Source organism: Arvicola amphibius, chromosome 6 (genome assembly GCF_903992535.2).
Source record: "Arvicola amphibius chromosome 6, mArvAmp1.2, whole genome shotgun sequence".
NCBI classification, from domain to species: Eukaryota; Metazoa; Chordata; class Mammalia; order Rodentia; family Cricetidae; genus Arvicola; species Arvicola amphibius.
In genome coordinates, this window is record NC_052052.2 from 8,181,417 (window position 1) to 8,196,572 (window position 15,156).

At 54.8% G+C, this 15,156-nt stretch overlaps 2 protein-coding genes across 4 annotated transcripts; one reads left to right on the forward strand and one right to left on the reverse strand.

Annotated features, from left to right (window-relative positions):
* Positions 1-580: 580 nt before the first annotated feature.
* On the reverse strand, positions 581-6,111 carry Fbxo2 (F-box protein 2). Its single transcript, XM_038335157.1, has 6 exons — positions 5,989-6,111; positions 2,485-2,871; positions 1,987-2,116; positions 1,812-1,907; positions 1,240-1,369; positions 581-1,024 (listed from the first exon to the last, which is right to left on the reverse strand). The coding sequence occupies exons 1-6, from the start codon at positions 6,008-6,010 to the stop codon at positions 890-892; spliced, it is 900 nt and encodes a 299-aa protein (XP_038191085.1). The 5' UTR covers positions 6,011-6,111; the 3' UTR covers positions 581-889.
* A 756-nt stretch (positions 6,112-6,867) lies between these two features.
* LOC119816381 (F-box only protein 44) lies at positions 6,868-15,021 on the forward strand. Of its 3 annotated transcripts, none has more exons than XM_038332970.1 (6): positions 6,868-7,129; positions 7,865-8,151; positions 9,797-9,923; positions 10,014-10,109; positions 10,220-10,355; positions 10,461-10,882. In XM_038332970.1, the coding sequence occupies exons 2-6, from the start codon at positions 7,887-7,889 to the stop codon at positions 10,485-10,487; spliced, it is 651 nt and encodes a 216-aa protein (XP_038188898.1). In that variant the 5' UTR covers positions 6,868-7,129; positions 7,865-7,886; the 3' UTR covers positions 10,488-10,882. The 3 variants fall into 3 exon arrangements, with proteins under 3 accessions (XP_038188898.1, XP_038188897.1, XP_038188896.1); XM_038332968.1 differs by lacking the exon at positions 10,461-10,882 and adding an exon at positions 14,076-15,021 and having other exon boundaries at positions 6,871-7,129; XM_038332969.1 differs by lacking the exons at positions 10,014-10,109; positions 10,461-10,882 and adding an exon at positions 14,076-15,021 and having other exon boundaries at positions 9,797-9,894.
* Positions 15,022-15,156: the final 135 nt, after the last annotated feature.

Below are 15,156 nucleotides of genomic sequence, written 5' to 3' on the forward strand. Positions count from 1 at the left end.
CTGTCCAGGAAGGTTAATGCGAAGCAGGAATGAAAAGAGTAGCCAAGCACGCGCGCGCACACACACACAGAGAGAGAGAGAGAGAGAGAGAGAGAGAGAGAGAGAGAGAGAGAGAGAGAGAGAGAGAGAGAGAGAGAGAGAGAGAGAGAGAGAGAGAGAGAGAGAGAGAGAGAGAGGGGAGAGAGAGAGAGTGTGTATAACCAATAACCAAACGTGGTGGGGCCCCCACAAAACAGCTCCAGAGATGGGTGAGGGACAACGCAGTAGTCACAGCCTAACTTCTGGGCCAAGAGGGGTCTAAGGGCAGGCACCCCACCTCCCTTACCAATCCCTGTTGTGGATTCTGGGCAGCTAGGATGTCCTCAGGCGCCAGGCTCAGCCAGTCCCTCCTTGGTCTCACAATCCTAGCCTTTGTCCGCAGGCCTGCCCAGGCCCAGCTGGCCCCATACCAACCCAAGAGCCCCTGGAAACCCGAGCGGCTGGACTGTCACCAAGTACTTTTCCAGGCCAGGCCAGAGGCCCTCGGGAGACAGCGGTGGAGACGGGGAGACGTCCATTCATCTGCACTTCCATTATCTCCTTCTTTGGGCAAATATTTATTGCGTGCCCACTTTGAGGCAGGCACAATGCTAGATGCTCGGGATCCTGCAGCAGCCCCAATCCCCCTCGGATCGTACATTCTAGAAGCGACTGCCGTGGAGACGCAAATGAAAGCCATCCCACAATAAAGCAACAAATCCTTCTCTCCCGCTGGGACCAGGCTGGAGGAAGGGGCGGGGGAGAGGCAGGTGCAAGGCGTGGACGAGGCAGGTGAGGATGCTACCAACTAAATTAAGGCCTTTCTACCCCAGGCTTCTGCCCCTAGAGGGCGGCTGGGGGTGGGGGTCGCTCAGGGTTCCACCCACACGCTACTGTTGGTCACCCGGGCCCCGAACCAGCCCTTCCAGTAGACCGAGTCCTGCCCTCCGTGCTCGAAGCGGACAAAGCGGACGCCTGGCCCGTAGTCGGTGAAGGTGTGGGAGATCTGGGGATGAAGGGTATTGCGTCAGTCTCAGAGGTCTGAGGCTGTCCCTGTCACCCCACGCGGGCGCAGCGCCCCGGCCCTGGCTCTGATTGCGGCCTGTACTTGGCGCTGGCTCCACGAGCCCGGGACCACCCTCTCTGCGCCGGAGATCTGTGGGCGGAGCTTCCACCCAGGATGTCCTCGCCACGGCCCCGCCCCCGACTCTGCAGGATCACCTCCATCCAGCTGCCGTCCTCCGGCACTGCCACCTGCCCGGTGTTGAACTCCGCCAGCACATCTTCGTGCTCCGACAGCAGCCTCACGGTGAGCTCATACAGGCTGCCGGCATCCGTGCGGCCCGAGTACCTGCAGCGGAGTGGCGGGGCGCAGGCCTCATCTGCTGAGCCTCACTCTGCCAGAGATCTCCTCTGCCCAGCCCAGCATCCATGCCCGAACAGTGTCCCCCAGTGTTCCCATTGCACAGATAAGGAAGCTGCGGCCATAGAGAAGAGGGAACTGGGCCCCAGAGCCAAAACCATGCTAGGGGGTACCTATTGTCAGGACCTTCACACGCACAGAGTTGGGACTGTATATGTATATGTATATACATGTAGGGTGTAAGCCTTGCTTTAAGCGAGGGTGAGCGCGCACACATTCGCTAACATTTTAAACTCAAGGCAGGAAATAGATTTCTACACGTTTCCAACCCTTGCGGACCTGTAGGCCACGTGGCCCCAACACTGAAGTGTGGCACACGACCATTCTCCCTTCCCTTTAGTCCTGACCCCGCCCCTCCACAGCCGCTCACCAGTCCTTCACCACGATGGCGGGCTGGGTGGTGTCCAGCAGCTCCTCCCAGTAGCCCTCGGCCTGCAGATCAATGACCTGCGCTTTGCGACACCACCTGGGGGAAGAGGCATCAGGATCCCGCAGGCCCCTGCTTCCCCCTCCCTCTCCCCCTCTCCCTTGCCCCTTCTCCTTACTCGAAGGAGGAGGCGAAGTACTTCTTAACGCTGTCATCTTGGGTAAATTCCACCCCACTGTCTCCAGGCAGTTCCTCCACCCTCCAGCCGTCCCCACCGTGCTCCACGTCACACCAGCCCTCCAAGTCCTCTGTGGGGACACAAGAGTCTCACCCTGGTCACAGAGCCCCTACTTGAGGCTGTGGCAGGGCTGGCTCTTGCCTTGGCAGTGGGAGGCAGAATGGGTGTGGGTACTTCTCAAGGTCTCAGTGGGCAGAGGATGAACAATGGGACTGTAGGCACTTCCTCATTCTACCCCCTCCCCGAACCCAGAGTCTACTGGGCCTATCCACCCGCAGTTCACTGAGAGTGGATACCCTGGGAAGGCTTCCCCTGGAGCAGGGGGTTGTTCTAGGCCAGGCATTACACCGTGTTTCATCTCGTTTAACCTTGAAGTGGGCTGGCACCAAGGGCTGTTTTCTAGAGGGGACAATGAGCACTCCGGTGTGTGGCCCTCACCTTCCCCGCACGGATTACGCAGCAGGTTGCGCCTCCTCTTGCTCAAAAAGTAGAACTGTTGCCAGTGGTCCCGCTCATCATCTGCGCAACCCTCGGGCACCAGCCCCTCCTGCTGGCACTTGAGCAGCCACAGTGGGGCGCCGTCCACCAGCTCCTTCCAGCGCAGGCACACCAGGCGGCAGGCCTGCACCAGCTCCGAGGCTGGCAGCTCGGCCAGCACGCGCAGCAGCAGCGGCTCCGGCAACTGGGCCAGGTACTCGACTGCCTCGGCCTCTTCCTCCTCCTCCTCCTCCTCCTCCCGGGGCTGCTCCTCCTCTGCACTCGCCTCGGCTCCCGCCTCCTCTGGCTGCTCCTCTGGGCTCACCTCTTCGGGGTGGCTCCCATTCTCTGAGGACCGGGGAGCAAGGGGAAGCTGTGACTCCCAAACTGTCCCCCTCCGCGTTCTACTCTGAGGCAACCACGGCAGGGGGCCAGAAGTTCTTAGCGGGGATTTGCTGGCATTGGCCTATAATCCCAGCACTTAGGAGGCACAGACAAGTATATCTCTGGTCTACATAGAGAGTTCTAAGAAGGACTAGTAGTTAAATCCTGTCTCACTGTCACTCACTCACACACACACACACACACAGAGAGAGAGAGAGAGAGAGAGAGAGAGAGAGAGAGAGAGAGGACGAGAGGAGAGAGAGAGAGAGAGAGAGAGAGAGAGAGAGAGAGAGAGAGAGAGAGTGAGTTAGAGTTTTGTGGCCCTAAACTGTGCCCAGGGAGGAACCCCAAGAAGGTAGAGCCAAAGACACTCCGCCTAAACCAGAAGAATTGCTTCAGCTGCAGCTTCCCCCACAGGGCTAGTAGGCACCCACAAATATCTGGGGTTACTGATGATCTTGTACTTGTGGGTCAGTTCTCCTAAGTACCCTCCCAGACCTCTGGTCCTTGCCTCCTCCGGGAATCCTTCCTGGATATGCCTTTAGCACACCCTCTCCCAGCCCACACCAAAGGCATTCACAATGTCTGTGTATAATGGACTTATCACAACATGGCTTGGGAGACACTGCTTTCTTCTGGTGCCTAACCCCCCATGTGGAGTGGGGAGCTACTGTATTTTATCAGCACTTAGCAAGCATGAGGTACTGCTGGAAGCATCTGAATTACTTCCTAAATCTTCAAACCATCTATTTTACGAAGGGACAGGGCGGTGACAAGGTCCAGAACCACACAACTTGTAAGTACTTGGAGTCTATGTTTGAACCCATTTGGTCCGTCACAAGAGCCAGCTTTAACAGCCGCGGTGTTACCAAAAGAATGTTTTTGAGCCAAGCAGTGGTGGCGCACGCCTTTAATCCCAGCATTCTTGAATCCCAGAGACAATACTTGAAGCAGAGACAAGCGGATCTCTGTGAGTTCGAGGCCAGCCTGGTCTACAGTGTGAGTTCCAGAACAGCCATAACTACACAGAGAAACCCTATCTGGAAAAACAAAACAAAACAAAAAACAAAAACAAAGCAAGCAAAAAAGAATTTGTTGCATTAGTATTCTGATCTTGGTTTTGATACTGTGGGTGAAAATGCTCAGGTTTGAAGGTGTGAAGTGAATTGGTGTAGGTCCCACTGGCAGTATTAGGGGAGAAGACCCAAGGACTCAGAATGGAGAGAATGAGCTAGTGATCAGACTGTCCCCAGCCAGCCAATGTTGTATACAGTGGGGGGATAGGTACTGGGTGATGGGGGAAGGGTGCCCCCTTTCCCATCCCTGACCCTCAGCCTCCTCATCTGTGAAATGGAGTCGGCATTGTGCTAGACCATCAAATTTATACTGATATTCACCCCCTCCCCCACAGAGGGGCAGGGTACAGGCACAGCCACTCTTGCTACAGTCAGAACCCCATGGTGGGGCAAGGCCCCAGGAAGGAAGCAGTATCTCTCAGGTTGTGTTCTTGAGGTCAGTTCACTGCACACCCAGGACGGTGTGGGCAGCTAGGTATCGCTTGGATCTGAGCCCGCCTCATCTGGGCCTGGAAGCCTTGAGTAAGCAGACACTGAGTACCTGGTATCTCTGAAGGAGAGAGGGCCAGTGGGGAGGGGACCCAGCCACCCCCAGGGGAATGGAGGTCACTTCTCTCAGAGTTCCTGAAGACTGAGCCCTGAAAATCCAGAGCAGTTGGGGAGCAGGCCCGTGGCGGGGAGGGGACAGGTGGCCTATTCCCCAAACCTCTGATATGATGCAGCGAGCAATCCTCACACTGTCCCCACTGGAAAGCTGAATCAGGATTTACCCTCTTTCTTTAGAACACACAGAGTTCTCCATCAGCCATGGTGAATCTTACACACACACACACACACACACACACACACACCACTTTCCCTGCATTTCTAGGATTTTTTTTTTTTGCCCCTTTTTTTATATGTAGGGCTTTACTCCTCTGTTGGCACCGGGCATTATCAAGCAGTGAGGGAAACGGCCTGTCCATCCTGTATTCCACAGCTCTCTGGAGAGCTGGACCCAATGTCCTCACCTCTCCACCACCACCCCAGCCCTGCCCTGGCCTCAGCGGATACCTGATGCTCCCCGGAAAGATGCACCTCACCCAGTCCTCTCTCCTGGCCCCTAGGCCTGGCATTGAGGCCCCAGATCCGATTACAGCCCCCCCCCACTCTGCTCTCTTGCACACAACTCGCCACATTGTTGCTGTAGGAAAGTTATCTAACCCTGGATGCTGACCCCACGCTGACTCACTCACCTAGATTGGGCCCCTGAGTCCAGGGACTTCCTGGGCCCTAGGCGAAAAACAGGAGCCTATTCTGGGGCCCTGTAGATGATGTTGGTGGAGAATTGGGAGTTGGAAGATGGCTTGGCCACCTTAGAGGGCCTTGCCTCTCCTAAAGAGTGGTTTGTGAGGAAGGGGTGGGGGTAATGGCAGGCAGCTTTCCAGCCTGACTCAGCAAACAACCCCCTACAGGCCCAGCAGGGAGCTGGAAGGGGAAAAGAGTGGGGTCTTTGGTGCCAAAAAAGATGACTGGACAATCCTTGAGGACCCAGAGCATCCGCCAAAAGCAGCCCAACTACCTACTACCCACCACTAGCTTGGTCCCCATGGAGCAGCCCACTAACCCGACACAAGGCGGCCCCTCCAAAGGAGGGAGTCCCGCAGAAATATGGTATGGATAAAAAGTGAGGCTGGTAAGCCCAGGACCCGGCGGGGAGTCCGGAGGCTCATGAGAAAGGGAGGGCCGGCAGAACTAGCAAATGGAAGAAGTTGATGGAAACGAAAGCTTGCAAGAACCCGGCTCTCAAACCCGAGGAGGTCTGGAACCTGGGATGCCAGAGTCCTCCGATGCCATTTTGGAGACCCAGGCGTCCTCCTCCCTCCACACCAAGACACCAAGCAGAAAACTGCTCCCTAGACTGTCTCCGGGGTTTTGCTGTCGCGAAAGTTTGAGCGCCGTCTGGGGCGCTCGTCCTCCCGGTCTCCCCGGTCTGGCGCGATCGAGTGGGGCCGGCTACGGCTACCTGGATCACCATCTCCATCCATCGCTGCGGCACCGTCGACAGAGAGGAACCCGAGCGCTGCGGGTGGCGAGTCCTGGAGATGCCCGCGTCAGCCTGGTCCGTGCCACTGCGCCTCTTAAAGGCCCCGCGCGCCCCGCCCAGCCTCTGACCCCACGCTGGGGGCCGGGAGCCCCGCGCCCCCGGAGCCCAAGGTGCGGCTTCCAGGAGGAGCCGGGTACTGGGGAGGGAAACCCACGGGATGGGTGGGCTCCCGGTGCGCCTGGAGGGTGACTGCGGAAGGACACCAGGGGTCGGGCATCTGGGGAGGAGAGGGTGCGGGTGCCAGGCCAAATGAGTTTGGGGGTATCAGAGACTTCCCGCCCCCCAGGTAATTTTCCTACGCTGCGGAGGGGGCACGTTTCCGGAGTGCGGGTAAGGCGGAGCTTGGAGAAAATGTGGGCGGGGCCTTGAGGGCAGTGGGCGGGCCGCATCCTGGGTCAGCATTGGCAAGAAAGGCGCTGTTCCAAGACCCAGCGTTGTAGTGCAGCCGATCAAAGGCGGGTGACAGGAGAAATGGGGCGGGGCGGGGGCGTGGTATTCCCAACAGTGGACGGGTCGCACCCCGGGCCACCATTGTCGCGGATGGCTCAGCTCCAAGAACTGGGGGTACGGCGCAGCGCGGCTAAACGAGGGTGACTAGGAGAACGGGGAGGAAGAGGGACCAATGTTGTGGGGCGGGGTTGGGGCGGGGTCTGCTGAGCGGTGGGCGGGGCCGTCTTCTGGGTTCTGCTCTATGGCCAGGACCGGTCACGCAACACAACAAGGCGCAGGTGACCAAAGGAGGGGGCACTGAGCGCCCCGGCCGGGGGAGGATTGGCGTGTCCTGGGCAGGTCTGTAATCCTCGGCCACGCAGGCCCAGTCAGTACAGCCTCACTGCCTGGCGGGATTGCACAGCTCTCCCGGTCGCAGGTGACCGCGGGAGGTGGAGCACGCAGCGCGGGGACGGATACGCAGTGGGCAGGGATCTAGCGGTGGCGAGGGCGGGTGCCGTTCTGCGATCCTGGAGGCCCAGCGCCTTTAAGGCCCAGACCTCGGGGCTTACCCCCCACTGCACTGTGAGACCTCGAGGACCTGGGCTGGGGACGCCATCGGTGCTCAGAGGTCTGAATCTCATCTTGAGCCGTTAGCGCATTTTAGGGCCACGCGTAAGAAATGCGAGACTGCCGGGGCCCTGGGCGGGGGAGGGCAGCTTCCGGCTGGAGCCCAACCACCGGGGTGCGGGAGGGAGATAGGAAGGCTCCTGTCCACCCGCCCACCTTTCCCCAGTTTCAGGTAAGCGGGTCAGGTTCTCTGAGATCTTGAGAACGTCACTGAGCCTTTTGTACTCCGTGACGGGTCCTGAGACAGTGATAACCCCTCTCATCATCTCTTGCCTTTTCCCCCTGGGGGGATGGGAGAGGATGAAGAGTGGCAGACCGGAGCTCACAAGGCCTCCCATTGTTGTCCTCTTCTTAAAAGACTGCCGGCCTATTGAAAATGGCTGGCTCTGCCTTCAGAAAGGGCCGGAGCTGCTTTCCCCTCCTCTCCTGTTTGTGTGACCTTGGGTAGCTCCTTGGTCGCCACAGAGCTGTCCTTAAGAGTCGGGTTGGGGGAGATCAGAGCTCACCATTTCCTGAGAGATTCCCTAGCCCACGCACGTTGAGCTGCCCCTGCTCCTGGAGGGAAGTACCATTCCTGCCCTGTTTGCTACAGAGGAAACTGAAGGTCGCCAGCGCAGCCAGTGACTGGAGAGAGCCCGTGCCAGCTGAGTTAGGACTCTCTCTCTCCCTGAGTGCTGGAAATGCCCAGTGCCAGGGAGAAGGCTGGGTATCTAGCGCAGTTCTCGAACACCCACAGGAGCAGGCCAGGAGCCGCTGCCATGGCTGTGGGCAACATCAACGAGCTGCCGGAGAACATTCTCCTGGAGCTGTTCACCCACGTCCCTGCCCGCCAGCTGCTGCTGCGCTGCCGACCTGTCTGCAGCCTCTGGCGAGACCTCATTGACCTGGTGACCCTCTGGAAGCGCAAGTGCCTTCGAGAGGGCTTCATCACCGAGGACTGGGACCAGCCTGTGGCTGACTGGAAGATCTTCTACTTCCTGCGAAGCCTCCGAAGGAACCTCCTTCACAACCCATGTGCGGAAGGTGGGTGTAGACAGTATCTGCTTTGACAGGACACACACTCTGTAAGGTGGCCAGTGGCCATGTCCTGAACACTGGTTGTGAGCCCTTTGACTATACATTATGGCCTTTATTCCTCTCACAATAATTCTTAGAAGTAGGAACTATTGGGCCGGGCGGTGGTGGCGCACGCCTTTAATCCCAGCACTCGGGAGGCAGAGGCAGGCGGATCTCTGTGAGTTCGAGGCCAGCCTGGTCTACAAGAGCTAGGTCCAGGACAGGCTCTAAAAAAGCTGCAGAGAAACCCTGTCTTGAAAAACCAAAAAAAAAAAAAAAAAAAAAAAAAAGTAGGAACTATTAATATACCCGCTTTTCAAATGGGTAGACTGAGGCCAAGGGTACTGTTTGTTATAGATTATTTATCAGCTGGGTATGCTGACACCCACCGTAGGGAGTTCAAGATCATCCGTTAGAAGCCAGTCTGGGCTACCTGAGACTCTCTCCAAACAAACCGATTGTTGCTGTTTATAATGGTGCTAACACTAGAATCCCAGCACTGGGGAGACAAGCAGAAGAAGGGTCATGAGTTTGACGGTAGCCTCTCCTAAAACCTTTCCTAGGAAAAGAAATGGTGGCCAATTGGACCAGACTATGCCAAAGACAAAAGTGGAAGCCACAGTCTGTTGTCCTCACTTATAGACCAGGTTAGGCCCATGGGGACTGTCCCAGAAGGAATCTTGCCTAGGGATAAAGTCTCTTTTGCACTGTGGTTCCAAGAAGAGGTCAGAGCCAGGAGGTGGTGGCGCACACCTTTAATCCCAGCACTTGGGAGGCAGAGGCAGGCGGATCTCTGTGCTGTAAGTTTGAGGCCAGCCTGGTCTACAGAGTAAGTTCCAGGACAGGCTCCAAAGCTACAGAAAAACCCTGTCTCAAAACAAACAAACACAAAAATAGAAACACAAAAACCATGCGATAGGGACAGCCTGAGGCCCAAAGCCTCAGGGATTAGGGCACCCAGAGCCTTCTCTTTTGACATTTACTTATGTGTTAGGTGTGTGGGGTGGGGAGAGCCGTGCGTGCTACGGCTGCACGTGTGAAAGTCAGTTTTCTCCTTCCACCACGTGGGATTGGGAGGTGTCCACTTCACGTCATCAGGCTTGTTGGCGAGTGCTTCTACCCTATGAGGCATTTTGCCAGCCTTACGTTTGCTTTTTTGAGACAGGGTCTTGCTATCTTGCAATGTAGCCCTGTCTGACCTGGTACTCAGTACGTAGCTTAGACTGGCCTTGAACTCACAGATATCCTTCTGCCTCGGGCTACTGGGATGGCAGGTGTGTGCCTCTGTGCTTGATTCTAGCTAACAAGAGGACCAAGGCTCAGAGAAGGAAAGTAATGTGCCCATGGCCACACAGCCCATGTCTGCTGGAGTTGAGAAAGAGGCAAGTCTGTCTGCCAGAGCGCTCTCTGTCACTGCTGGGGTCCCAGGATTCTCAATTAACGGACGCCCCTTCCGTATGCCCAGAACACAGAGGAGGCACTAATGTGCCACCTACCATGCCAAAGCACAGGGCTGGAGGGCAGCTGGGACCTCCCACCTCTGAGAGGAAGCAGTACTTGGAGAAGGTTCCCTGAGAGGTCTCCTGCATGGTAGATTCTGCTCTCCCCACAGAGGGATTTGAGTTCTGGAGCCTGGACGTGAACGGAGGAGATGAATGGAAGGTGGAAGATCTCTCCAAAGACCAGCGGAAGGAATTCCCCAATGACCAGGTCAAGAAATACTTCGTGACTTCCTATTAGTAAGATCTAGGGCCTTTGGGTGGGGGGAGCCCAAGCCCTAACATCGGAGTCCCGTGCTGAACTCCAGCCCCTCCTCCTCCCTGACCCAGCACCTGCCTCAAGTCCCAGGTGGTGGACCTCAAGGCTGAAGGGTATTGGGAGGAGTTGATGGACACCACTCGACCGGACATCGAGGTCAAAGACTGGTGAGTGATGGGGCGAGGGTCTGGGGAGGGGCCTGCCGCCCAGGCGCCCCACCCCTGCCCTGCCCCCCATCTCCCAGGTCCTCAGGGGCCCTTCCTCATTCTACCCGCAGGTTCGCAGCCAGGCCAGACTGCGGGTCCAAGTACCAACTGTGCGTTCAGCTCCTGTCGTCGGCGCACGCACCTCTGGGGACCTTCCAGCCAGACCCGGTGACGATCCAGCAGAAGAGCGACGCCAAGTGGAGGGAGGTATGTGGGCAGGGACCCCACAGGGACCAGGACGCAGACCCAAACTCAGCCGTCTCTCACCTGGGTTTCTGCTCCTCTAAACCTCGGCCTTCCTTGTTTCCGCAGAGAAATAAGAGGAAGCTTCCAGCTTAGCCATCGGGGATGGGAGACCAGGAAAGCCTCAACTCAAAAAAAATTTTCTCAAAGGGTGTCTCAGTGGAGGACTGGTTGCCCAACATACACGAGGCCCTGGCCCATCCCCAGTTCTAAATAAATAACCGGGCCTGAAGACATGCTCTCGGCAGTTGGCAGTTCCCATCACAGTGGCTCTTGCAGAGAACCCAGGTTCAAATCCCAGCACCCATATGGAGACTCAAACCATCTGTTAACTCCAGTTGCAGGAAATCAATCCCCTCTTCAGTCCTCTGCAGGTGACAAGCACATAAATAGTTCCTATACATACACACTGGCAAACATTCACACACATAAGATAAAGTGAAATCTAAAATATATGCGATAAAAATAAATAAAGACGCCGTGTGGTGGTGGTGGTGGTGCATGCCTTTAATCCACAGCCCTCGGGAGGCAGAGGCAGGCGGATCTCAGTGAGTTCGAGCCAGCCTTGTCTAGAGAGCAAGTTCCAGGACAGCTAAGGTTACACTGAGAAACTCTATCTCAAAACACCAAAATAAATAAGTAAATAAATATGAATATAAAGATAGATAGATAGATAGATAGATAGATAGATAGATAGATAGATAGATAGATAGATAGATAGATAGAAAGAAAGAAAGAAGGCTGTGCCACCAGGAATGCTCAGTGCTGAGAAACTGAGGCAGCCATGGGTAAAGGCTAGTCTGGCAACTTAGGGAGGCCTTGTTCCAAAACTGGAACCAGTGAGAAAGGAGGGCTGAGGATAACACTCAGGGTGGAGTGCCCACCTAGCATGTGCTGACTCAACCCCAGTATCACAGAAAAAAAAATGAAATGTTCAGGGCCAAGTACGGTGGCTCATGCCTGAATCCCAACACTTGAGGAGTGGATGCAGGGGATTAGGAGGCCATATATAACAACATCTAGAGCAGCATGTGCTACCTAAAAGAGGAAGAGAAAGGAAACACGCAGAACCTGTGACTGCCATAGTAATATCTAGCATCCCTACAAGAGTCCCCAACTTTTGTGATTTATTTATTTATATTTTCTGTGTATGGGTGGTTTGCCTGTTTGTGGGCCACATGCATGCAGTACCCAAGAAGGCCAAAAGAGGGTGTCAGATCCCATGGAACTAGAGTTACAGGAGATTGTGAGTCACGGTGTTGTATTGTGTGGGTGCTGGGAATTGAACCCTGATGGTAGCCAGTGCTCTTAGTCACAGAGCCATCTCACCAACCCCCACCCCACCCCCGCCTCCAGCGTAAATTTTACTTTACAATGGGAATGTGACCCCACAGGAAATCTAGGAGCATCTGCCCTCACCAGCACTCTCCTTAGAATATTTTTTATAGTGGGCAATGGGTTTATCAAATATATCTTGAGTTTAGCTGGATTTTAGCGAATGGTGGGTCTGTCTGGACCTGTCCACCATCTACTGAGAAGACCGCCATGGTCTTACATGCTGTCTTCCTTTTCATTATTTGGTGGGATTAGATATAGAGCCTAAGACCTCACACATGCTAGGCAAGCGCTCTACCACTGAGGCCAGATACAAATCCTGGTGCGGTGATGTAAGCCTGTGATACTAGTGTACTTAAGAGACTGAGGCAGGGGGCAGTGGCACTCGCCTTTAATCCCAGCACTTGGGAGGCAGAGGTAGGCAGATCTCTGTGAGTTCGAGGCCAGCCTGGTCTATAGTGTGAGTTTCAGGACAGACTCCAAAGCTACACAGAGAAACCCTGTCAAAAAAAAAAAAAAAAGAGTCTGAGGCAGGGACATCCCTGTCATTCCAAGCCAGTTTGAGTGTTGTGTTGTTTTCAGACAGACAGACTGTCTCTAGGTAGTTCTGGCTGTTGTAGAACTCATACTGTAGATCAGGCTGACCCAGAACTCACAGAGATCCTCCTGCCTCCGGCTCCTGAGTGCTGGGATTAAAGGTGAACACCACTATTCCTAGCCAGCATGAATTTTGTAGTGCACCCCAGGCCTGCCTAGGCTGTAGAGACCTGGTGCTAAAATAGAGCTGTTTGTTTCTTGTTTAATGTATTTTCTTTTCTTTTTCTTTCTTTTGGTTTTTCGAGACAGAGTTTCTCTGTAGCTTTGGAGCCTGTCCTGGAACTAGCTCTTGTAGACCAGGCTGGCCTCGAACTCAGAGATCCGCCTGCCTCTGCCTCCCGAGTGCTGGAATTAAAGGCGTGCGCCACCACCACCCAGCTAAATGTCATTTTAAAAGTTATTTAAGACCGGGCGGTGGTGGCCCACGCCTTTAATCCCAGCACTCGGGAGGCAGAGGCAGGCGGATCTCTGAGTTCGAGGCCAGCCTGGTTTACAAGAGCTAGTTCCAGGACAGGCTCTAGAAACTACAGGGAAACCCTGTCTCGAAAAACCAAAAAACAAACAAAAAGAGTGCTTGCGCTCGCATTGCCTTTAATTGCACAAACCTTTAATCCCAGCACTTGGGAGGCAGAGGCAGGTGGATCGCTGTGAGTTCAAGTCAACCTGGCTTTGGAAGAGCGAGAGCGAGAGCGAGAGCGAGAGCGAGAGCGAGAGCGTTTTTTTGTTTGGTTGCCAACACCATATCAGGTGTCTCACAATTACCTGTAACGCCAGCGCCAGCGCCCTCTTCTGGCCTCTGGGGATACTGCACTCACATGCACAAACATACAAGCACAGATACCCAAACATAAAGACTAACATTTCAGCTCTGCTGCCGCTGTGAGAAAGCAGCTTTAGACAGCAAGTGGGTCCTGTTCCAGTAAAGATTTATTAACAAAAGTGCAGGTGAGCCAAGCCCTTATGTAACAACAAGTCCTTGGCCAGTTGAACCTTGAGTAAAATCCAGCCCTTTCTAAGCTGAGAAATGTTGATTCTAATTTTATTTTTACTTGTGCTTTGATTTATCTGATACAGGATCTTATAGAGCCCATACTGGTCTCAAACTACTATATAGCAGAAGACAGCCTTGAGCTCGGGCTCCTCCTGCCTCTGCCCCCCAAGTGCTAAGATCACAGGTGTTTGCCACCACCTGGTTTATACTGAGGATTGAGCACGGGTCTTTATGCATTTTACTCTTCCGGGAGAGCACTTCACTGAGCTACAGCTTCAACTCTTTTATCCTTTTCTGACAGGGTCTCAGGTATCCCAGGAGGGCCTCTAAGGTAATACGTAGCCACAGATGACCTTCTGATCCTCCAGCCTTTGCCTCCTGAGTGCTGGAATTAGAGGCTGTGCCATCATGGTGCTGGGAACAGAATCCCAGGCTTCGCACATGCTACATAAGCACTTTCAATGAATCTACATCCCCAGCTCTGTTTTTTTTCTTGTTTTTTTTTAAATATTTACCTTCATCTTATGTGTATATGTATTTTGCCTATGTGCCTAGGAGGCCAGGAGGGGTGACAGATCTCCTGGAACTGGAGTTATGAGCTGCCATGTAGAATATAATCCGGGAATCATATCCTGGTCCTCTGAAAGAGCAACCAATGCTCTTAAACTCAGAGCCATCTCTTCCATCCCCTGGCTTTGTTCTTTGAGACAGGTCTTACATAGAAGTCCCTGACGGTTCCCCTCCTTCTGTCTGCACCCCAGGTTTCACACACATTCTCCAACTATCCTCCCGGCGTCCGCTACATCTGGTTTCAGCACGGAGGCGTGGACACTCATTACTGGGCCGGCTGGTACGGCCCGAGAGTCACCAACAGCAGCATCGTCATCGGACCTCCGCTGCCCTGATGCCCCCTGAGTCCCAATCCTCTGAACCCTAATTGGTAAACAGCTGTCAGAAAGGGCCAGGCTTGGGAAGGGGGAGGGTAGAAGCCAGGCACTCCCAGACCTGTCTTTGTCCCCTAGCTGTTTCTGTAAAGCTTCTAGGGTCTGGGCCACACTCCTCTCTCCAGAGGCCAGAGCTCCGGCAAGGTGACCGCTCTAAGGGGTGCAGTACCTGAGGTTAGGTGGATATAAGAGTTTCCGTAGTTACAACAGAGAGATCCCCAAGCTCGGATGCTTGCCCAGATCTGTCTGTACCTTCGACCTTTTATTCCTTCAGGACCCTTAGAGCAGGGACAGGCAAGGTATCGGACAGGTTTGGGAACTGCCTTTGACGATGCAGACACTGGGGGACAGTCTGCGGTGGAAGCTTGCTCTGCGGACCAGACTTCAGCCTGGCTGTCAATTGTAGATTTTGTTCTGGGTGTCCTCCTTGCTTTGGCATGGAAGTCAGAACTGGTACCAGATAGGCAGGTAGGGTCAGACTGTCCTTGTTGCCAGCAAATCCCAGAAAGTCAGGTGGGCACCAATGAGTCTGGGCCCCCAAGAGGACCCAGAGGAATCCCAATCAGGATGGGGAGGGGGATAGACCCGGATTCTGGGGGCTGGAATGGAGAAACAGAGCAGAAGGACCTGGCCAAGTTCTCTATGGCTTGGAGATGTCCAAGCCCCAACTGTTGGAGCTTCCATTCCCACACTGTCCCCTGACCCCAGCTCCATCCACTCCATCCCTCCTACCGCACAGCCAAATAAAATGTTTCCCAGCCTCCTTGTGCCCTGTGGCTTTGGAGGGAAGGGTGGGTTCATGGACAGTCCTGCCTGTCCCTAAAGAGGCAGGGGTGTCGCTGCTGCCCATGCTACAGAGAGGGGCTGACCATTTCGGGATGTGGTCATGGCAGGCCTT

What these genes read in the sequence shown, in the direction of transcription:
- LOC119816381 (XM_038332968.1), top strand. Translation starts at nt 7,887, where the DNA reads ATGGCTGTGGGCAACATCAACGAGCTGCCGGAGAACATTCTCCTGGAG. An exon ending in TCACAACCCATGTGCGGAAG is followed by an intron (nt 8,152 to 9,796) that starts GTGGGTGTAGAC and finishes CTCTCCCCACAG; the next exon opens with AGGGATTTGAGTTCTGGAGC. An exon ending in GACATCGAGGTCAAAGACTG is followed by an intron (nt 10,110 to 10,219) that starts GTGAGTGATGGG and finishes TTCTACCCGCAG; the next exon opens with GTTCGCAGCCAGGCCAGACT.
- Fbxo2 (XM_038335157.1), bottom strand. Translation starts at nt 6,010, where the DNA reads ATGGATGGAGATGGTGATCCAG. An exon ending in GCGTAATCCGTGCGGGGAAG is followed by an intron (nt 2,117 to 2,484) that starts GTGAGGGCCACA and finishes GTGTCCCCACAG; the next exon opens with AGGACTTGGAGGGCTGGTGT. An exon ending in TACTTCGCCTCCTCCTTCGA is followed by an intron (nt 1,908 to 1,986) that starts GTAAGGAGAAGG and finishes CTCTTCCCCCAG; the next exon opens with GTGGTGTCGCAAAGCGCAGG.